Consider the following 24,542-nt stretch of genomic DNA (forward strand, 5'->3'; position numbering starts at 1 on the left):
GGGCGACAGCCATGCACTCCAATTTGATGTAAAGTACGGCGTATGGTCTGAGCACTAACAGGCTGACCCCCCACCTCTTCAATCTCTGCAGCAATGCTGACAGCACTCCTGTAACGGGTCACATGACATTTTGGAGGGGTGTACTTACTTTTGTTGCCAAGGGTTTGGATATTAATGGCTATATTTTGAGTTATTTTGAGGCGAAAATAAATGAACTCTATGATATAAGCTGCACACAGACTACTTTTCATTGTGTCAAAGTGGCATTTTGTCAGTGTTGTCCCATGAAAAGATACACTAAAATATCTGCAGAAATGTGAGGGGTGTACTCACTTTTGTGATACATTTTATACTATTTATCCATTCATTCGTCTCCTGAACTGTGTATCCTCACAAAGGTCACGGGAGTGCTGGAGCCTATCCCAGTTAACAACGGGCAGGAGGCAGGGTATTCCCTGAACTGGTTGCCAAGCCAGTCGCAGGGTATATATTATTTATCTTATATATATGTATCGTATTTGCCCAAATAAAAGACGCTGTTTTTTGCATTGAAATAAGCCTGAAAAAGTGGGGGTCGTCTTATATTCGAGGTCTAGACGTTATACCCATTCACGACGCTAAATGGCGCCAGATATTGAAGCGATGTTCTGTCATGACATCTCAGCTACTCTCAAGTTTAACCAGTTTGCATTATTTTATTGCAATGTTTTTCCTTATTCAGTTTTGTTTCAAGACTACAGTTACAGTGAGACTTCACTTTGATGGTTAATGCAGTTATTGCAATTTTGTTGTTTTATCTCAATAGATTAGTTTATTTACATTTCAAAAACCAGAAGCCATTCATTTATGAATGTGATTGCACTTTAGTTTACATATTTAAATGTTCAGATATTAAGGTTTGAATAACATGCTTTTTCTCTCATATACAGTGCCTTGCAAAAGTATTCGGCCCCCTTGAACCTTGCAACCTTTCGCCACATTTCAGGCTTCAAACATAAAGATATAAAATTTTAATTTTTTGTCAAGAATCAACAACAAGTGGGACACAATCGTGAAGTGGAACAAAATTTATTGGATAATTTAAACTTTTTTAACAAATAAAAAACTGGAGGTATGTCTCTGTTTTTTGTAGCATGATGTTGGCCCTGAAGACTGCATCTATGGATAGAGTCAGGGCAGAATGGGAGGAAGACCTTGGTACCCCCTTTTCTGAGGAAACATGGTTATCCATCTTAAAACGAGTCAACTCCTCATCTCTGTGTGCTCGTCATAATTTAATCCAATTCAAAGTGGTCCACAGAGCTCACATCTCCAAAACCAAACTGGCCACTTTTTATCCTGACATTAGCCCACTTTGTACCAAATGCAATATCTCAGACGGCTCACTCTTTCATATGTTTTGGACTTGTCCTAAACTTGGCAAATTCTGGACAGAGATTTTTCATTCCCTCTCACAGATTTTAACAGTGAGGGTGGAACCGAACCCCCTTATTGGCTTATTTGGAGTTACAGAGGACTCAAGACTATCTTCTGAACAGCGCCGCACTCTAGCGTTTGCCTCCCTCCTAGCTCGTAGGTCGGTCCTTCTAAGGTGGGTAGACCCCCTCCCTCCCACACATACCGAATGGCTGACGGCCTTAATGACATGCTTGAAAATTGAAAAGATCAGATATTCTCTCCATTATTCTAATGGTAGATTCTTACGTGCCTGGGGACCATTTTTAAACATTTGTCAGGCCTCTTAAGCCCTTGGCATTCCACAATCTGGCAACTCTTTTCTTTAGTGTATTGATATTTATTATCCAAAACTATTAGTAAAACTCAATGTTCAATGGTCACCAAGTTCACTGGCAGTGACGGGGATTAATTTAATGGTTTATTTTTGTTGGTTTTCTTTTTGTTTCTTGGGGTTTTTTTTGTTTTTGTTTTGTTTTCATTTTATTTTATTATTATGATTATTCTTTTATTTATTTGTGTGGGTGTTGGATGTCAGTCCCGCTTTTCATCACATTTTGTCTTTTCCTTTTTGAACTGGAAATCCATGCACAACTAGTGTGAAATTTTGGAAAATAAAGAGATTTTGATCAAAAACTGCAAAGTGGGGCGTGCAATATTATTCGGCCCCCTTGCGTTAATACTTTGTAGAGTCACCTTTTGCTCCAATTATAGCTGCAAGTCGCTTGGGGTATGTTTCTATCAGTTTTGCACATCGAGAGACTGACATTCTTGCCCATTCTTCCTTGCAAAACAGCTCGAGCTCAGTGAGGTTGGATGGAGAGTGTTTGTGAACAGCAGTCTTCAGCTCTTTCCACAGATTCTCGATTGGATTCAAGTCTGGACTTTGACTTGGCCATTCTAACACCTGGATACGTTTATTTTTTAACCATTCCATTGTAGATTTGGCTTTATGTTTTGGATCATTGTCCTGTTGGAAGATAAATCTCCGTCCCAGTCTCAGGTCTTGTGCAGATACCAACAGGTTTTCTTCCAGAATGTTCCTGTATTTGGCTGCATCCATCTTCCCGTCAATTTTAACCATCTTCCCTGTCCCTGCTGAAGAAAAGCAGGCCCAAACCATGATGCTGCCACCACCATGTTTGACAGTGGGGATGGTGTGTTCAGGGTGATGAGCTGTGTTGCTTTTACGCCAAACATATCGTTTTGCATTGTGGCCAAAAAGTTCAATTTTGGTTTCATCTGACCAGAGCACCTTCTTCCACATGTTTGGTGTGTCTCCCAGGTGGCTTGTGGCAAACTTTAAATGAGACTTTTTATGGATATCTTTGAGAAATGGCTTTTTTCTTGCCACTCTTCCATAAAGGCCAGATTTGTGCATTGTACGACTGATTGTTGTCCTATGGACAGACTCTCCCACCTCAGCTGTAGATCTCTGCAGTTCATCCAGAGTGATCATGGGCCTCTTGGCTGCATCTCTGATCAGTTTTCTCCTTGTTTGAGAAGAAAGTTTGGAAGGACGGCCGGATCTTGGTAGATTTGCAGTGGTCTGATGCTCCTTCCATTTCAATATGATGGCTTGCACAGTGCTCCTTGAGATGTTTAAAGCTTGGGAAATCTTTTTGTATCCAAATCCGGCTTTAAACTTCTCCACAACAGTATCTCGGACCTGCCTGGTGTGTTCCTTGGTTTTCATAATGCTCTCTGCACTTTAAATAGAACCCTGAGACTATCACAGAGCAGGTGCATTTATACGGAGACTTGATTACACACAGGTGGATTCTATTTATCATCATCGGTCATTTAGGATAACATTGGATCATTCAGAGATCCTCTCTGAACTTCTGGAGTGAGTTTGCTGCACTGAAAGTAAAGGGGCCGAATAATATTGCACGCCCCACTTTTCAGTTTTTTATTTGATAAAAAAGTTTAAATTATCCAATAAATGTTGTTTCACTACACGATTGTGTCCCACTTGTTGTTGATTCTTGACAAAAAATTGAAATTTCATATCTTTATGTTTGAAGCCTGAAATGTGGCGAAAGGTTGCAAGATTCAAGGGGGCCGAATACTTTTGCAAGGCACTGTATATTGTTATAACCTTTTGTTTCTGATGTACTGTAATAATTTTCTGTATAAAAATGAATTTGGTGTTCAAAAAGACTTTTTTCAAACTTGAGTTTTGAAAAAGAGGGGGTCGTCTTATATTCGGGCCAATACGGTACATTTACTAATTTTTGGGTAGGGTTTATGTGTACGTGTCTATTTGGGGAGGTGTTTATTTATATTATAATAATAATAATTAACACACTGAAAGGCTCTATAATTGCCTATATTGCCACATCATGGGACCAAAGCAATACTTTTATATTAGACAAGGCTTTGTGGTTACCCTATGATATGAAAAGGTGTTTTAGAAAGAACAACAAAAACAATTTGACATCAATTAATGGTGGAGGACGTTTTAAAGAAAAAAAAAAAAAAGAAAATTCTTGAATTTGTAAATTTGGGTGGTGAAGTAAACGCTGCATTTATGATAACATGATGGCACAGATTCACACACATCTAAGTGTTAAACTCACATTTGGAAATAGCACATTTTCACACGTCACACCACATATAGTTATGTTACCCCCATGAGCTGTAAACTGCCTTGAAAAAAAAAAAGATGTATGAGGACATTTGAACAAGTTTTCCTGGCGGTCCACGTCAGTCAGACAAATCACCTGCACTGACTGATCCCTGCGGCAGGTAATGCGTTCTACTTGTTAACAGTGCTTCACGACATGTTTACAGCCTCCCCGCAGCACGAGGCGTTTGTTCCCATCAAGCCGCCCACCGCCAAGGGGATCAGCAAGTCTGATTGTGACACGGGGGAAGAAGTTTTGAAGGTCTCACAGAGTTTATGCCCGCATTCAAGGATCATTAAAATTCATGGTGAAAAGCATGAACAATGTTTGAATTTTTGCAATTGCCAGCTAAGGAAAATGATGACAAAATACTGTTCAACATTCATTCGCCATTCATCTTCTGTAGAAAATGCCATCTGTCCAACTAAAACATCCAATCATTTGAATCATCTGTCACCATATTTTCATTCATCAATCCAACAATCAGTCTGCCATCCATTATTTTCATTTTCTATACCACTAACACTGCTAAGGGTAGTTGGGAGCTGCAGCCTGCCATCCATTCAACCTTCCATCTATCCATTCATTCATTCACCAGTCTTTCCATCTGTCCATCATCAATCCTCCACTTATCTCACATCATTTTATTTCTTACTTTATCCTCCAAACAACCAAAACATCCGTATTTTCCATCGGACTTTCATCCCTCTATCATGTGATCTATCAAATTGTATCCCAACCCCCCTTTCTAATAAGCACTTATGTCTTAGATTGAGTGGAAAATCCATCTAACAATCAATTGACTTATTTACCCCATGTATATTTAATTTCATCAATTGATCCAATCTATCCACTCAACATTCACCCATCCATTGATCTATCAATCCACCTACAAGTCATCAGCAACTAACATCTAACAAAGTATTTGCCTGTCGATGCAGGATGCAGTCTTCCATCTATCATGTACCAAAACCCAACATGTTTTTTTAAAGTGCCGACGGCAGGAGAAAAAAGTCTTAAATAGCATTGTTATTAGAGGTGGGAATCTTTGGGCACCTAACAATTCGATTACGATTCAGAGGCTACGATTCGATTATAAATCGATTATTGATTACCCCCCACCCCCGCTATTAGCTGCTTTTCATGTTTTGTACATTAGTTACAAAAACATAAAAAAAAAAAAAAAAAAAAGCCTCGCAGGCTAAAATAAACGACTATTTCAGTATCAAGTTAACAGTTAAAAACAAATAATATTCTCAAATCCCCATTCTGTATCAACAGCTTTAAACTACATTCAATTAATTTAATTTTGTGAATCAACCGTTAAAGTTGTTAAAATTGCTATTCCATAATTTCCCTTTTGTCTACTTTCGACATGTGAAAGTTTTAAAACTATTTTAAAGATTGATTCAAGTCAATATTTTACCGATTTAGGAGTTTTTTAGATAAAAAGTTAATTAGGTTCGCTTGGAAGGTTCGCTACGACAGCCTTGCAAGGAAGTCTACTGCTTTAAGATGGCGGCCGTTTACTAACGCCCGCATCTAGCTTTCCATTCATGTGCTGCTAACGCCACCGAGTCTAAATTGCATCTAGTCCTATATAAATATGATATCTACCGTAACATTATGTGGACGTACTTTGTAGCAGCTGTCAGCAGCAGCCAGGTATGTTGTTGTTTTTATCTCGCCGCATGAGTTGAGCTAGAGACGTGAGTTGAGCATAGGCATTACCCAAGGGGCCAGGTAATGACAAGCATGATGTTTAGCTACTCTCGCTCCGTTCCTCTTTGCGTCCCGAAGACCGCGCGGCGCGCTGAGTGTGTTTTACTTCCGCTTTACTTGACATATTTCAATAATCGGAATTTGGATGTTTGTGAATCGTTCTCGAATCTTCCACGGCCGAATCGCAAATAATCTAAGAATCGGAAATTTCGCACACGTCTAAATATTATGTGAATTAGAATCATATTTTGAGACTATTCGACTATATTACAACAATTTGGCAAAGCACAGATGACGAGAAATGAGTCTTTTAATCTGCCGCTTAGCCACGCCTACCATTATAGGGCTCTAGCGTCCCCAACAGGAGGATGACGTCGGCAGGGTAATGGTTTCATCTAATTTAGAATTCAGCCCATTGAGCATAGGCGGAGTTTGACTTTTGGGGCAGCGGGGGCACAACATGTTAATGACCCCAAAACGCAGTGTCAGCAATAAAATTAATTTACAAGAATATTTATAATAATAAGTTGACAATGAGCATTTTTGTTTCCTATCATTTTTTAGGGGAATTCTAAATCAGGCTGCTTAGACAATACTTTTCGCCAAGATCGTCATCCATTGAATTTGGTACGCCCGCCAGTGTCGTGCCAATGTAGTTACCTCAGCCAAAAATTGTATCCCCTGGGCGGAGCCATTTGGAGGTAGACTTGTGTCTTTATTATTCAATCCCAAAAAAAGTTGCTTCAATTAAAATACAGTGGGGAGAACAAGTATTTGATACACTGCCAATGGGAAAACCCATTGGCAGTGTATCAAATACTTGTTCTCCCCACTGTATATATTTTCAACCAAAAAAAGTCGCTTCAATCAAAAAAATGTGTTTGATTGCAAAAATAAATTTGAAACTCAAAAAACAAAAAACTGCATGTGAAAGCTATTTTTCTTTGATAATTTTTTTTTTTTTTTTTATAATGTAATGTCCGTAACTGTTTGCAGGCCCTTGAAGGGGCCATTGGACAGCAGAGTGGTGACGTAGTGGGAAGTGAAGAGAAGAGTGCGGCGTGAGAGCGAAGTTGGCGGTCGCATGCTGCAGCAGTCCGTTGTTATTTTTGTTATTTGTTATTTAACTGTTGCCACAATAAAGTGAAGGAAGCCATCATTCACTCCTCTCCTTTCTATTTCCCTATTCGGGCTATTACAATATGTTCCGGGACCTGTCCACATGCCGTCATCCCTGCGCTGTCATATGTACTTTGCGTTCCGGCACCTTATGATTTACAAATTAAGCACTGTTCCACAACAGTTGGCAGGTCTGCTTTGACAAAGTCATCTATCCAAAAATCACACTTACTTTTTTGCAAATCCTTGATCATAAGCAGACCGGTTGAGGAAGCAGGCATCTTCAAAGTGTTTGCAGCAGAGAACACTACTCGATGATGGCGTGAAATTTAGGGGCAGTTTACATGGCGACTCTGCGACACAAAGACGCAATGACTGAGTTGCGGACTCGCCCCGCGTGCATATGGAGTCGGCGAAAATGAAAAATTCTGAATCCTACTTTGTGGAAGTGAAAGAAAGTGGAAGTGGAAGAATCCGGTTGCGGGGGGTTGATGGGGGGCTTCCTCGGCATGCATATCAAAGACTCCTGCGGCGCGAGACCGCGTCATTAACGTCAGCACTCGTTCACGTCACATTGGGCGTGCGCAGCGGTGCTACTAAACATTAAAAATGGCAAATATGGCGGAATGTCGGCTTTAATTTACTGTTTTAATAATATTAACTTAAATACAGTGCCTTGCAAAAGTATTCGGCCCCCTTGAACCTTGCAACCTTTCGCCACATTTCAGGCTTCAAACATAAAGATATAAAATTTTAATTTTTTGTCAAGAATCAACAACAAGTGGGACACAATCGTGAAGTGGAACAAAATTTATTGGATAATTTAAACTTTTTTAACAAATAAAAAACTCAAAAGTGGGGCGTGCTATATTATTCGGCCCCCTTGCGTTAATACTTTGTAGCGCCACCTTTTGCTCCAATTACAGCTGCAAGTCGCTTGGGGTATGTTTCTATCAGTTTTGCACATCGAGAGACTGACATTCTTGCCCATTCTTCCTTGCAAAACAGCTCGAACTCAGTGAGGTTGGATGGAGAGTGTTTGTGAACAGCAGTCTTCAGCTCTTTCCACAGATTCTCGATTGGATTCAGGTCTGGACTTTGACTTGGCCATTCTAACACCTGGATACGTTTATTTTTTAACCATTCAATTGTCGATTTGGCTTTATGTTTTGGATCATTGTCTTGTTGGAAGATAAATCTCCGTCCCAGTCTCAGGTCTTGTGCAGATACCAACAGGTTTTCTTCCAGAATGTTCCTGTATTTGGCTGCATCCATCTTCCCATCAATTTTAACCATCTTCCCTGTCCCTGCTGAAGAAAAGCAGGCCCAAACCATGATGCTGCCACCACCATGTTTGACAGTGGGGATGGTGTGTTCAGGGTGATGAGCTGTGTTGCTTTTACGCCAAACATATCGTTTTGCATTGTGGCCAAAAAGTTCAATTTTGGTTTCATCTGACCAGAGCACCTTCTTCCACATGTTTGGTGTGTCTCCCAGGTGGCTTGTGGCAAACTTTAAAGGAGACTTTTTATGGATATCTTTGAGAAATGGCTTTCTTCTTGCCACTCTTCCATAAAGGCCAGATTTGTGCAGTGTACGACTGATTGTTGTCCTATGGACAGACTCTCCCACCTCAGCTGTAGATCTCTGCAGTTCATCCAGAGTGATCATGGGCCTCTTGGCTACATCTCTGATCAGTTTTCTCCTTGTTTGAGAAGAAAGTTTGGAAGGACGGCCGGGTCTTGGTAGATTTGCAGTGGTCTGATGCTCCTTCCATTTCAATATGATGGCTTGCACAGTGCTCCTTGAGATGTTTAAAGCTTGGGAAAGCTTTTTGTATCCAAATCCGGCTTTAAACTTCTCCACAACAGTATCTCGGACCTGCCTGGTGTGTTCCTAGGTTTTCATAATGCTCTTTGCACTTTAAACAGAACCCTGAGACTATCACAGAGCAGGTGCATTTATACGGAGACTTGATTACACACAGGTGGATTCTATTTATCATCATCGGTCATTTAGGACAACATTGGATCATTCAGAGATCCTCACTGAACTTCTGGAGTGAGTTTGCTGCACTGAAAGTAAAGGGGCCGAATAATATTGCACGCCCCCCTTTTCAGTTTTTTATTTGTTAAAAAAGTTTAAATTATCCAATAAATGTTGTTCCACTTCACGATTGTGTTCCACTTGTTGTTGATTCTTGACAAAAAAATTAGTCATATCTTTATGTTTGAAGCCTGAAATGTGGCGAAAGGTTGCAAGATTCAAGGGGGCCGAATACTTTTGCAAGGCACTGTATGTTGAACGTTTCAATTTTTGTGCCTTTTTGAGCAAAAGAAAAATGAAATCGCTTCGAGTGGGAGGGCATATTTTTTTCCGGGCTGAGGAAGCTTGGTGGGGTCAAAGTGCATCATTCTCTGTCGCTCAGTAAATCTGCACTGCCCCCTAGGGCCTGGCATGAGTACTACATCGTTTTCATGCGGAATCGCGACATTGTTCAAATGGAGACGCAAATGCAAATGCAAATTTGACATTTTTCGTATTCTCGGAGAGTCACCATGTAAACGGCCCCTTATACGCTTAGTGCGAACAAATAAGATGTCCATTTACGTGCCCTGCTATCCTTCAGCCACTCATACAACTTTTCTTTAGATTGAGAACAATATATCGCCACACACCGCCGTGTTATCTTACCGAGAAGCAATGCAACAATACTGTGTGTATGGCGGACTTCCCTCGCAGTTCTCGGTGTGACGTCAATTCCGAAGATTGTCAAAGAAAAGCATTTTCATTGTCAAGGGTGTTGCTATGGGTGAAACAAAGTATCTGGAAGGGTTGCATAAAAAAATTTAAAAAAAAACGAAAATATGCTTATAATTGTTTAGCCATTGATATTATTCAAAAACATGGTTGGCCAACCTTACTTCACATTTGGCCTTTAATCAATAATCTATGCCATTTTCATGTTGCACATATATGTTTATGATGTAAATAGTTTTTTTAGCACCGTTGAATAACATTGAGACCCCAACTGAATATAAAAGAGGGCTTTTTTCATCGCCACAAAAGCTTTGGGAGCAAAATTTTATAAGGGTGCAAAATTTGACAACACCGGTCCATGAAAAAAAGACCCAAATCACACCGGTCCGTGGTGCAAAAAAGGTTGGGGACCCCTGCTTTACAGCATCCACACTCAATTGTATGGCCAATATGTCCAAAAAAAAGTATCGATACTTGGCAGGAGCATATCGATAACCGATCGGGTTGCAAAATATCGCGATAGATCGCTGTATCGAGATATTGTCACACTCTTAGTATGTATGTTAGCAACTAGAGCTGGGAATCTTTGGGCACCTAAAGATTCAATTACGATTACGATTCAGAGGCTCCGATTCGATTATAAAACGATTATTGAAGTGAAGCCTTTTCTTTGTCGCCACGACCTTGAAAAAGCAATTCACGCTTTTATAAGCTCAAGGCTGGACTACTGCAATGCACTTTATGTTGACCTCCCCGAGTCCTCGATTTCACGGCTGCAACTTGTTCAAAATGCTGCTGCTCGATTTTTAACAGGTACACGAAGACGTGAGCATATTACCCCCATGCTATCATCACTCCACTGGCTTCTAGTCCATTTTATAATTGATTTCAAACTTTTACTGTTTGTTTTTAATTCTATTAATGGCCAGGCTCCATCTTATTTATCGGAAATTTTAACTTTTCGTAACTCTGGCAGGACTCTTCGCTTGACCGGCCAGCTTCTTTTAGATGTTCCGAGGTCAAAACTTAAACAGTGGGGAGACCAATCCTTTGCGGTTGATGCTGTGGAATAGCCTTCCCCCCAAAATCAGCACCACCACGGATGTAGGTCTTTTTATGTCTCGGCTAAAAACACACCTTTTTAGACTCGCCTTCCACACAGATAAGGATAGCCTGGTTTTATCTGCTTAAGGGTGTTTTAATGTCTTTGGATTTTATCGGTTTTATTGTTTTATTTGCTGGACTTTTACCGCGATGCGCCGTCTTTGTTTTATTTTTTGTTTTATTTCTTGTTTTATTTTTTTTAAATGTTATTGTATAATATTTTCCTGCCTTTTATTTATCTTGAGCCATGTTTTGTTGGAAAGCACTTTAAGGGCCTTTCGGGTTCTGTAAAGGGCTATATAAATAAATTTGATTGATTGATGCACCCCCCTCCTTATTTATTTATTTTTTTAATGTTTTGTACATTAGTTCCAAAATTGTTCAAAAATCCTCTCAGGCTAAACCAAACTACTATTTCAGTATCAAGTTAACATATAAAATTTAACAAATATACAAAAATAACAGTAAATAAAATACTCCAGTCCCCTCTCTGTATCAGCAGCTTTAAACTACATTCAATTCATTAATTGTTGTGAATTAACTGTTGCAGTTGTTAAAATTGCTCCCGTTATTCCAAAATTTCCCTTCTGTCTACTTTTGACATGTCAAAGTTTTAAAACTGTTTCATCATTTAAAGATACATTCAAGACAAGACTTTGTAGATTTAGGACTATTTTAGATAAAAAGTTAATTAGATTCGCTACAACAGAGCCTTCTAGAGAAGTCTACTGCTTTAAGATGGCGGCAAGTCCGTCATTTCGCATCTCTGTTCAATAATACATGTTCTAACACCGCTGTCTGTCATTTTGCATCTAGTTCTACATATACAGTGCCTTGCAAAAGTATTCGGCCCCCTTGAATCTTGCGACCTTTCGCCACATTTCAGGCTTCAAACATAAAGATATGACATTTAATTTTTTTGTCAAGAATCAACAACAAGTGGAACACAATCGTGAAGCGGAACAACATTTATTGGATAATTTAAACTTTTTTAACAAATAAAAAACTGAAAAGTGGGGCGTGCAATATTATTCAGCCCCTTTACTTTCAGTGCAGCAAACTCACTCCAGAAGTTCAGTGAGGATCTCTGAATGATCCAATGTTGTCCTAAATGACCGATGATGATAAATAGAATCCACCTGTGTGTAATCAAGTCTCCGCATAAATGCACCTGCTCTGTGATAGTCTCAGGGTTCTGTTTAAAGTGCAGAGAGCATTATGAAAACCAAGGAACACACCAGGCAGGTCCGAGATACTGTTGTGGAGAAGTTTAAAGCCGGATTTGGATACAAAAAGATTTCCCAAGCTTTAAACATCTCAAGGAGCACTGTGCAAGCCATCATATTGAAATGGAAGGAGCATCAGACCACTGCAAATCTACCAAGACCCGGCCGTCCTTCCAAACTTTCTTCTCAAACAAGGAGAAAACTGATCAGAGATGCAGCCAAGAGGCCCATGATCACTCTGGATGAACTGCAGAGATCTACAGCTGGGGTGACAGAGTCTGTCCATAGGACAACAATCAGTCGTACACTGCACAAATCTGGCCTTTATGTAAGAGTGGCAAGAAGAAAGCCATTTCTCAAAGATATCCATAAAAAGTCTTGTTTAAAGTTCGCCACAAGCCACCTGGGAGACACACCAAACATGTGAATGAAGGTGCTCTGGTCAGATGAAACCAAAATTGAACTTTTTGGCCACAATGCAAAACGATATGTTTGGCGTAAAAGCAACACAGCTCATCACCCTGAACACACCATCCCCACTGTCAAACATGGTGGTGGCAGCATCATGGTTTGGGCCTGCTTTTCTTCAGCAGGGACAGGGAAGATGGTTAAAATTGACGGGAAGATGGATGCAACCAAATACAGAAACATTCTGGAAGAAAACCTGTTGGTATCTGCACAAGACCTGAGACTGGGACGGAGATTTATCTTCCAACAGGACAATGATCCAAAACATAAAGCCAAATCTACAATGGAATGGTTCAAAAATAAACGTATCCAGGTGTTAGAATGGCCAAGTCAAAATCCGGACCTGAATCCAATCGAGAATCTGTGGAAAGAGCTGAAGACTGCTGTTCACAAACACTCTCCATCCAACCTCTCTGAGCTCGAGCTGTTTTGCAAGGAAGAATGGGCAAGAATGGCAGTCTCTCGATGTGCAAAACTGATAGAAACATACCCCAAGCGACTTGCAGCTGTAATTGGAGCAAAAGGTGGCGCTACAAAGTATTAACGCAAGGGGGCCGAATAATATTGCACGCCCCACTTTTCAGTTTTTTATTTGTTAAAAAAGTTTAAATTATCGAACAAATTTTGTTCCACTTCACGATTGTGTCCCACTTGTTGTTGATTCTTGACAAAAAATTAAAATTTTATATCTTTATGTTTGAAGCCTGAAATGTGGCGAAAGGTTGCAAGGTTCAAGGGGGCCGAATACTTTTGCAAGGCACTGTATATGATATCTACTGTAGCCGTTTGTTTGTAGCAACTAGCAACCGGGTGTTGTTTGTAGCGGCTGTCAGCCGCAGTCAGGTATGATTGGTTTTTTTTATCTAGCGGCATGAGTTGAAAATGATATTTACTCTCGGTCCGTTCCTCATTGCGTCCCAATCTAGCGGCATGAGTTGAATATGATATTTACTCTCGGTCCGTTCCTCATTGCGTCCCAAAGACCGCGCTGACTGTGTTTTACTTCCGCTTTACCTGGTATAATTCAATAATCGGAATTTGAAAGTTTGTGAATCGTTCTCAAATCTTCCACGGCCGAATCGCGAATAATCTAAGAATCGGAAATTTCGCACGCCTCTATTAGCAACGGATTATGTATTGACAATAACAAGACAAAGACGGATAATGTGACTGTGCAAAGGTTTCCTCCCCTCCTTTACAAAAGTAGTGCACATCAGTGCAACTTTCCAATGATTTATTTACCCTGACAAACACAGACAGGACTGGATTGAAACATAAGAACAGTATAAGGGTAGAAAGATGTGATACTTATTGCTAAGAAGAATATATTTCCCAGTGGAGCATGCTGAATGTACAGAGTCTATCAACGTGGCAATATTCTCTACAGGAGATTTCCCTTTAGAATAGCCTACCACAGGTTCTTACATTAAAACCACATACACATACAATGGAAGACAACGGCAGCTTTATGGAGTTGATTAACCTAAAAGTTTGCGAGAGCAAAAAGTCCGACAAAGCCTGCGGTTGCGAGCGGCGAGGTCATTAGACGGTTGATTATGCAAGCATGAGCACATTTAAGCAGACTTAATTGGACAAAGCCGGGAGTCGGTGAATTGAAGCCCATGCTGAGCACAAAGGGCTTACGGAGAACGCCTCTACTCGTTAATTAGCAGCTGAAAAGAAGGAAGTGTGAAAAAGTGATCATGTGCATTCAACGTTTGTATGCTAATTAGAATAGTTAATTCTTTGGTTCATATCACTTTTATTGAATATATCTCTTTTGTACTTTTCCTTTTTATTTTTGACAAGTTACACGCAGATTATCTAAACTCTCAATGGACATTTTAAAATATGATTGGAAAGCCATGCATTATGGGAAAGTGAGCAACCCATAGCTGTCAGGTGTAAAGGGGGCAGAGCAAAAATGCATTCTAATTAGGGTTGTTCCGATCATGTTTTTTTGCTCCCGATCCGATCGTTTTAGTGTGAGTATCTGCCGATCCCGATATTTCCCAATCTGATTGCTTTTTTTTTTTTTTAATCCCCCAATTCAATTCCAATCATTCCCGATAATTTTTCCCGATCATATACATTTTGGCAATGCATTAAGAAAAATGAATAAAAGTCGGACGAATATATACATTCAACATACAGTACATAAGTACTGTATTTGTTTATTATGACAATAAATCCTCAAGATGGCATTTACATTATTAACATTCTTTCAGTGAGAGGGATCCACAAATAGAAAGACTTGTAATTCTTAAAGGATAAATGTGACTTTGTATATTGTGACTAAATATTGCCATCTAGTGTATTTTTTTTAGCTTTCAGTAAATGATACTGTAGCCATTTAACTGTTCTGCCCAAATGCATGATGGGAAGTACAACCATGACTGTGCGTAGTGCCACCAATTCATATATTTTCTCTGCGTTGGGAAATAACATAGGGTGTTAAGAAAAAGATCAACAACTACCTTTCTTCCCCACACTGCTTCCCACGATATTTCTAATTGTTGAGAGAGGGATTGTAAGGCTTTAGCCAATTAAAAAAAACTCCAAAGGCTGCCCAAATTCACTCTACTCATTTTACGCTGCCTTTTAGCTCTACGTATAGGTAAAATGGCGCCATTATACATTGAACGTGATAATGCGTGAGTGGGTCGTGCAGCTCATGCGTTAATTGCATTAAAAAATTAATTATCGCCGTTAACGCGATAAATTTGATAGCCCTACTTTAGCCAAAACTAAAGACTCTGGATGAGTGTAAGACATTTTGTCTGTAACGTTAAATACAATTAGAAAACGATTTAATTAAAAAATATATATATATTAAAAAAAGGCATGTCCGATATTTTTTTGCCGATTCCGATACTTTGAAAATGACGTAATCGGACCCGATCGATCGGGACATCTTTAATTCTAATCCAACAATATATTTACGTCAATCTGTCTATATACAGAATAGCAGTGGTGGATGCTGGTATATCAACGAAGGGAAGCTCAAAGTGTGTCCGTCTGTGACTGCTTTGTGTAGGGAAAGAAAGAAACTACAGTGCCAGAAGTCAAGTCTCCAAACACAAGCTGCTGCAATTTATAAAAAAAACCCACCAGAAATAAACTTGATTTTTCGGTAGTCGTTTTTAACAAAGCAAGTGTCACCAGGATGATTATGAAAGACTCCGGTTCGACTCAGAACAACGGAATGAAGATTGAAAAACGCCTGTCGCGGGTGTTAATACAACAAGATCACTGATTCATTGATTTTGCTGTCAATCAAAAAGGGATTCAGCCTCAGGCAGATCATCCAATCATGTGGCAAAGATAAGCTAATTCTAAACAAAAGTTGAGTGTGTTGTAGCGCATATTTTGTCAATTATATGTAGACACAACAGTATACATTTGATCACAATTTTTTTTTTATGTTTTGGCAGTGTAGTGGAAACTATTAAAAAAATCATGGAACACCTTAAAACCCTTTAATGCCTGCAATATGAAGCAATTGTCAGAGAATCACAAAATTTGAAAAATACGGTCTTAGAAACGTTTTTTTCAAATTTGTAAAAAAGAAAAAAAAAAGTGTAATAAGCGCTCTAATATCTATAACCCCTGCTAAATCCTGTTTTTTTTCTCATGGAGCCTGCAGATGCATGAGTTGACTTGAATCCGTTTTTTTTTTTTTTTTTTTACAAAAAGGGGAAAAAAAGGAGGAAAGATATCTTCATAATTCTTCAAAATTGGTGAGACTGTTCAGGAGACATATGAGATCTTAAGTTTTTAAAATGGAGCCTTTTCATTCACGGGTCTGACCTGGGCGTTGTGCCAAAGTCGGCCATTTTTTCGGCAAAATGACAAATTCAGTATATGACTAATCGCTCCTTGACACAACGTTCAATCTTTTTCATATCTGGCATGTATGTGCGGTATCCAACCCTTAACACGAGTGCATTGAAATATTACCCATTAGGCCTAGCGCCCCCTTTTTTTACGAGACAGATTCCTCCTCCAAGAGAAAAAAATCTGTTGACCTCAAACCTGCATCAGGGAAGCCCTAAGACATGTGTTCAGATGCCTGATGAAAAATATTGAGGCTTTCTTTGAAGCGGAGGGGTCCAAACAGGAAAGTGAAAATGACCGTCAACAATTTGTCTCGCAAAAAACTTTGAACAGTCATAACTCGGCAGATCTACAACATATCTGCGCCAAACTTCCCGTGCTTGTTGAGAGTCATACCCTGAAGGGTCTTGTAGGGGTCTTTTGCATCAACTTTACAGTGCCAACTAGTGGCGACAGAAAGGAGTTTAAAAAAAGGCCTTTCCTATTGTGTTTTTTCAACGTAGAGCAATGAAATTTGGGGAGTCCGTACCTTGTGCAAAACTTATCCAAAAAGTCTCTTGCACCCATTTTCCAAATCCAACAGAAAATCGGGTATTTTGGATCGAATGTGAAATTTTTATCCATTTGTAGTACAGTTTACATTTGGAGGTCTGAACATGCACGAAAACTCACCAGATTTTGCACATACAGTGGGGAGAACAAGTATTTGATACACTGCCGATTTTGCTGGTTTTCCCACTTGCAAGCCATGTAGAGGTCTGTAATTTGCATCATAAGTTCTCTTCAACTGTGAGGGACGGAATCTAATACAAAAATCCAGAAAATCACATTGTATAATTTTTAAATAATACATTTGTATTTAACTGCATGAAATAAGTATTTGATACATTACCAACTAGTAAATACTTCGGCGCTCAGTTCTTTTTTAAGAACCCCTCCTGTTCTCCACTCATTACCGGAAGTAACTGCACCTGTTTGAACTTGTTACCTGTATAAAAGACACCTGTTCACATGCTCAAACAAACAAACTCCAACCTCTCCCCAATGGCCAAGACCAAAGAGCTGTGTAAGGACATCAGGGATAAAATAATAGACCTGCACAAGGCTGGGATGGGCTACAGGAAAATCAGCAAGCAGCTTGGTGAGAAGGCAACAACTGTTGGAGCGATTATTAGAAAATGGAAGAAGTTCAAGTTGACGGTCAATCTGCCTCGTTCTGGGGCTCCATGCAATATCTCACCTCGTGGGGCATCACTGATCATGAGGAAGGTGAGGGATCAGCCCAGAACTACTTGGCAGGACCTGGTCAATGATCTGAAGAGAGCTGGAACCACAGTCTCGAAGAAAACCATTGGAAACACATTACGCTGTCATGGATTAAAATCCTACAGTGCATGCAAGGTCCCGCTGCTGAAGCCAGTGCATGTCCAGACACGTCTGAAGTTTGCCACTGACCATCTGGATGATCCAGAGGAGCAATGGAAGAAGGTCATGTGGTCGGATGAGACCAAAATTGAACTTTTTGGTCTAAACTCGGCTCGTCGTGTTTGGAGGAAAAAGAAGGATGAGTACAAACCCAAGAACACCATCCCAACCGTGAAACATGGAGGAGGAAACATCATTTTTTGGGGCTGCTTCTCTGCCAAGGGTACAGGATGACTGCACGATATTGAGGGGAGGATGGATGGGGCTATGTATCGCCAGATCTTGGCTGACAACCTCCTTCCTTCAGTGAGAGCCCTGAAGATGGATCGTGGCTGGGTCTTCCAGCATGACAACGACCCAAAGCACACAGCCAAGGCAACTAAAGAGCTCTGTAAGATGGCTCTGTAAGAAGCACCTTAAGGTCCTGGAGTGGCCTAGCCAGTCACCATATCTGAACCCGATAGAAAATCTATGGAGGGAGCTGAAAGTCTGTGTTGCCCGGCAGCAGCCCCAAAACCTGAAGGCTCTGGAGAAGATCTGCATGGAGGAGTGGGCCAAAATCCCTGCTGCAGTGTGTGCAAACCTTGTCAACGACTACAGGAAACGTTTGGTATCAGTAATAGCAAACAAAGGTTTCTGTACCAAATATTAAGTTCAATTTTTGTGATGTATCAAATACTTATTTCATGCAATTAAATGCAAATTTATTATTTAAAAATCATACAACGTGATTTTCTGTTTTTTTGTATTAGATTCCGTCCCTCACAGTTGAAGAGAACTTATGATACAAATTACAGACCTCTACATGCTTTGCAAGTGGGAAAACCAGCAAAATCGGCAGTGTATCAAACACTTGTTCTCCCCACTGTACATGCGGCTTTGCGTGGATTTCGATAATCTTGCGACATTACAAAAAAATGTAACAAAATGGCTCAGTAGCACCCCCTTGAATTTTTCAAAAAGGCGTTTCCTAATAGGTTTTTTTAACGTAGAACAATGACATTTTGGGAGTCGATACCTTGTGCAAAACTGATCCAAAAAGTCTCTTGAACCCATATTCCAAACCAAACAGGAAATCGGGTATTTTGGATCGAATGTGAAATTTTTATCAGTTAACAGGTACACATTTGAGACCTTGTCACAGAGGGAGTTAGTTGGATCATCTTCAAAATTGGTGAGACCATTCGGGAGACATAGGAGATCTAAAATTTTCAAAATGGTGCGTTTTTTATTCATGGGTCTGATCTGGGCGTGGTGCCAAAGTCGGCCATTTTTTCGGCAAAATGACAAATTCAGTAAATGACTAATACCGTAGCTCCTTGACACAACGTTCAATCTTTTTCATATCTGGCATGTATGTGTGGGATCCCACCCTTAACACGAGTGCATTGAAATATTACCCATTAGGCCTAGCGCCCCCTAGTGGGAACAGGTAATGCCTTTTTTTACGAAACAGGCTCCTCCTCCAAGGAAAAAAAATCTATTCACCTGAAACCTGAATCAGGGGAGCCATAAGACGTGTTCAGGTGCCTGATGAAAAATACTGAGGTTTGGTTGAAGCAGAAGGGTCCAACAGGAGAAGTGAAAATGACTAAAGCTATTTCGTCTCAGCACAAGTTTTGAACAGTCACAACTTGGAAGATCTACAACATATCTGCGCCAAACATCTCGTGCTTGTTGAGTCATACTCTGAAGGGTCCTGTAGGGGTCATTTGCAACAACCCTACAGCGCCAACTAGTGGCAATAGAAAGTCACTCTTTTTTCCAATACATGTCCAGTTCTTTTCAGGTTGGTCATTGTAGTTTCAAGACTTTTTGAAATACTTATTTTACGGCCCATGTCCACATGTCTCTGTCTGTTGCCGTGACGACCCTTTGTTCGCCATAAAAAGGACTTTTTTTTTTTTTTTTTTTCAGAGACTCAGGCAGCTTATAGAGCCACAGAATTTGGCACACTTGGTCGAATTGGCCCAGTTAGAAGTTTAATTTTGGTTTTGAATAAGGGCTTGGCTGCAAACCTCAGTAGTGGCTCCTTTTTTGTAGTACTCTCTCCAATAGGAGTTTTTATCTTTTAGGTGTGTGAATGTAAAGAGGCGGCTTTCGAGCATGTTAGGTTCTAATGAGATGATTAGAGAGGATGATCTGCCACCACCCTGACCTGCACACTGTCCGAGTTGCGTGACGTCCGAGTTGCGCTAGATTGCGAGGGCCCGTTCAGTCCTGCTTGCAGGCTTAGTGTTTAAATTGTTTTTTCTGTTTTAAAATGCCTTCCTGTTCAAAAATTTCTTCCCCCAGGAAATTGAGATTTTAAGCTTTTCACTGATGTATCACACATGCATATAGGACAATTTTGAAAGTTGGCCAAATTGGGGGGTCTTCAGAGCGGAACTTTAGATCACCAAAATTAATATTTTCTTTATCAGTTTTTTTTTTTTCCAGTTAAACACTCAACTACTGTCCATCCATTGTTCCATTCACCACTCAATTTATCTATCCTTCCATTTACCTATCCACCCACAAATTTTCCTCACAAATACCAGAACCACACTCATTTTGTAGAAGAGTGCAAAAGGTTGAGTTAAAACTCCGTATTTCCTTCCATGTTCACTTATGTTAGTGTATCTGTACTTTCCATGACTGCGTTCTCATTTTCGTTTATTTCCCTGAAGCTTTTCAATCTTTTTATCCCCCCCAAAACATTCCATCTCCATCATCTGCTTGCTCCTCACCAACACCAGGAGCAGCAAGAGGAGCATGAAGAGCCTGAGGCGGAGTTGAGTGTTATTTTCTCTTTAATCATCCTACAAGCGCTACTTTATTCATCGCAAATTCCATCTGTTCTAACAAGCTTTGCTCACCCTTAAATATACGAGATGTTTTGGCATCAAATTAAAGTAACTCCAAATAAGAATCGCCCTGAAACGCACACTGTTTGGGTCTGAAATGTGTGTTGTTTTTAACATTTTTCTTTTTCAACTTTTGCTCAGAATCGCCAAAGCCCAATGGCTTAGAATAAAAAGATGTGATCTTTGTCCCATGTGTTGTGGGCTCATGAGGCATTTATGAGACATCTAACAAATCTTTTAACTCGTCAAATCTTTTGTCGCCACTTTTCACTACGCTAAAAACATATTAATGGAGACTACACTCGCCAGCCACTTCATTAAACGCAGTATCTTAAGAGGTCAAAAATAAGTCAAGAAATTCAGACCAGGATTCTTTTTTTGAATGTAAGTGATGATTTTATAAGTTGTACAAGTCAATATGGCAATCTATGAAATTTACTTTTGTAATGATAAAATTAAGAGAGTAGTAAAGAAAAGAATTGTTACGCATCATCGTCTTTGATTTATGTTGGTTCACATCCTGTTTTATTTTGGTGGGTTCCTTTTGTTCCTATGTGTACACTTTGTCAGTTAGCCTTAGTTCTTTTATTCCACTCTTGTTCCTCGTCTTGTGCCAGTGCGTCATTCTTGTCAGAGAAACTGTAGAAAGCTAAAACACTTCAGTTAAATTTTTTTCTTGTCATGTTTTTGTTCTAAGTCTACAATGCCCATGATCTTTTGTTGTTACACTGCTGGCTAAAAGTATTGTAACCCCTGCAATTCTGTCAGATAATGCTCAATTTCTCCCAGAAAAGGATTACAGTTACAAATGCTATGGTAGTAATATCTTCATTTTTTTCCACTTGCAATGAAAAAACACAAAAGAAAATGGACACATTTTTTAAATCATTATCATTTTACACAAAACTCCATAAATGGGCCAGACAAAGGTATTGGCACCCTTTAAAAAAATCATGCGATGCTTCTCTAATTTGTGTAATTAACCCTTGAGAGCCGAAGGACGCCTCAGCGCACGTCGTCTTTGAAGCGCCCTCACGTTTTAATTACGTCACCCACATGCCGTTGGTTGGTCTCGTTTTAAAGTGCGGAAGTTGCGGTTTACTCTCGTTATTATTTGAAGTCAATCGACCAACTAAAACGTGAGATATTGTCATTTAAGTTTTATAGTTTTATTGTCCTCTCAAAAAAACAATAAAACGCTGCATGGATCATTTGTTTATGTCTATATTTCCATAATTTCTTGTCCTTTTTCAAAACGGAAGCTCCATGAAAAAAACCACAAATCAAACGAACCCTTTCAAAGTCACAGTGGAAGCACAAAATGTGTTGTTTTTTTTTTTTTTAATAAATATAACTGCCGTACGAGGTTCCACCGAACGAGAGGGAGGAGTGTTCTGAAGCAGCGAGGTGGCGAGCGACGGCCGTTTGGATCGACCGAGCGACTTTGTGTGACTTTGAGAATGAACGGAAAACTAAATTTAGCGCAAGCAATCGTGCTTTTTAATCAACTTGAGGAAGAGGATGGTCCAAATTCGTCATCATCATCTTCTTCGGAAGAGTCCTCGAGTGAAGATAGTGACGGATTTGAACACGTGGGTGACGCCATCGACGAGCAGAGGTAAGCCAACTCACTTTTTTTTTTTTTTATGCTGAAAAAGTTTCTTTTGAAAGTTTCTTTTGATATTGGAAAATAAAACTTTCATTGAAACCTGCATCTCTCCCCTTGTCTCGTGCATTTGAGTCAACTTTTGTGGGGGGCCCCCCACCGTGACAAGAATAATCAGTAATTTTAGAAAAATAAGTTATTTTCTAAGAACAAAGGCGAATACTACACGACCTTCGAATGTCACTTTTTTAAACACAGAATGTGAAGACTAAAATGCAAATATTACAAGAAATATACGGCTACAGTAATTCATAAACAAAATACTGCATAAATATCGTATATTGTGCTTTTTTTTTATACCAGCAAGACTATAAGCATTCTAATCTTCGGAAATGACTTTGCAATCCAATCCAATTCCTCAACAGCTGAACAAAAAGTGCTGTACACCAGCAGTCAAAAGTTTTGAGACACCTCACGATTTAGTAAGATGAGAACACAGATAAATATAATAATCATGTGAACCATATATAGGGCGGAAAACACAGACAAGGCTGAAAAAGCCGTTTCTGCTCTTGCACCTCTCTTTAAAATAAACTGCTGTATTTTAAACCAAAAGAGCTGTTGTGTTTGATAGAACAATGTGTCTATATGCTGCCATAGCAGATTTATGGCACAATAAGCCCCCGAACTATTTTTGATTTGTCAGTTTTACCCTGGAAACCCCCGTTTACTGACATTGCGCAACCGCTTTTGTTTCAACCCAGCTATAAAAAGAAAGTAAGTCGTAGTATTTATTATTTGAAATTCCTGTCATTTTTAGCTTAGAATCATTAATTGATGTCTAATATTACGTTAAAAAAAAAAATAGATACTTTAAAAAAAAATTCACTCGCATATTTTAAACTTTTGAACAAATTACGTCACAATAGGTACGGGATAATATCTCACTAAAATCGTGGCGTCTTTAATTCTGCTCTCACATGCTCTCACCTCCAGGTAGGGTTTTGCTGTTTCTTTCTTTTTTTTTTTTAATGCCCTCCAGTTCATAATTTTTCTTCCCCCAGGAAATTGAGATTTTAAGCTTTCCAATGATGTATCACACATGCATATAGGACAATTTTGAAAATTGGCCAAATTGGGGTTCTGAGAGCGGAACTTGAGTGCTTTCCGCCATAACTAAAAACAGTAAAATATTTAAGAGCCCTTTTTTTCAACACTGTGTGCAGGTACACTTAATGTCTAAGCATTTCAACCCTCTCTGTCCATTTGTCAGCGTCTGCTGTTAATGTGCTTTCAAAAAACATCACGAAAAAAGGCTTGTCTTCAAACTCAATTAAACCAAATATGGAAATACACATCAGAAGCAAATCTTTTGCCATGTTTGTAAGTCTTTGAGATCCTCAAAGCCTGAGAAAAAAAAGTCTGCTGGCAAACTGACAGAAAACACCCCAGCCAGCAAAGGCGGGAAAGAAAGTAGAACAGGCATGTTTTGAATACTTATATTGTAGTTCATTGTCAGTTGTCACCAGTGTTGTTAATCTTACTGAAAAAAAGTAATTAATTATAGTTACAAATTACTTCTCCCAAAAAGTAATTGCGTTAGTAACTCAATTACCTGAATGTAAGAGTAATTAGTTACTTGGCAAAGTAATTGGTGATAATAACTTTTTTTTTTCCCTCAAAAAAAAAAAAAACATTGGCCACACTATGTGAAGTTTTTTGTGAAGGTTTTTGGTACAATTGGCCCGAGCCCAATTCTTTACCCTAATTTACTCTTTACCCTGGATCAACTGTTAAAAGTTTAGAATTGCTCCCATTATTGCATTAGTTCCCTTCTCTCTACTTTCGACATATGAAAGTTTTAAAACTGTTTCATCATTTAAAGATAGATTCAAGTCAAGATTTTGCCGATTTAGAAGTATTTTATATAAAAAGTTACTTAGGTTCGCTAGGAAGGTTCTCTACAACAGAGCCGTCCTAAAAAGTCTACTGCTTCAAGATGGCGGCTGTCTACTAACGCATTTAGTGCAATGTCTGTCATTTTGCATCTAGTTATATCTATATACAGTACATGTGATATCTACCATGTCTACCATATCTACCATAACATGCGGGCGTAGTTTGTAGGCTATCGGCTACAACATGTATTATTGGAGCTACCTAGCATCGCGTCTGCTCGGCGTCACAACTTTCTTGCCTCTCCCCACTCCTGCTCTGCTCTGTCGTCTCGGTGAGTCCGTCTCCCTCAGACTTTTCGACCAGTATAGTAACGCATAGTAACGCATGCCTTTCCGTCCTCAGTAACGGTAACGGCGTTGCCACGATGAGAAAAGTAATTAATTAG

The 24,542-nt window shown here is 39.5% G+C and overlaps 1 protein-coding gene across 7 annotated transcripts in view; it reads right to left on the bottom strand.

The window, feature by feature from the left end:
- Positions 1–24,542, bottom strand: part of LOC130929692 (RNA-binding Raly-like protein) — a 208,670-nt gene that overhangs the window by 118,016 nt on the left and 66,112 nt on the right. For 2 of the 7 annotated variants that reach the window (XM_057857084.1, XM_057857077.1), the window contains exon 1: positions 16,994–17,108. The exons of 3 other annotated variants lie outside the window; for them this stretch is intronic. In XM_057857084.1, coding sequence (XP_057713067.1) covers positions 16,994–17,007 — 14 coding nt within the window. In that variant the 5' untranslated portion in view covers positions 17,008–17,108. Of the gene's footprint in view, positions 1–4,037; positions 4,104–4,181; positions 4,220–16,993; positions 17,112–24,542 lie in introns of those variants that run through there. 2 more of the 7 variants (XM_057857078.1, XM_057857079.1) reach the window with 2 other exon arrangements.

This window comes from Corythoichthys intestinalis, chromosome 14, assembly GCF_030265065.1.
Source record: "Corythoichthys intestinalis isolate RoL2023-P3 chromosome 14, ASM3026506v1, whole genome shotgun sequence".
Taxonomy (NCBI): Eukaryota; Metazoa; Chordata; class Actinopteri; order Syngnathiformes; family Syngnathidae; genus Corythoichthys; species Corythoichthys intestinalis.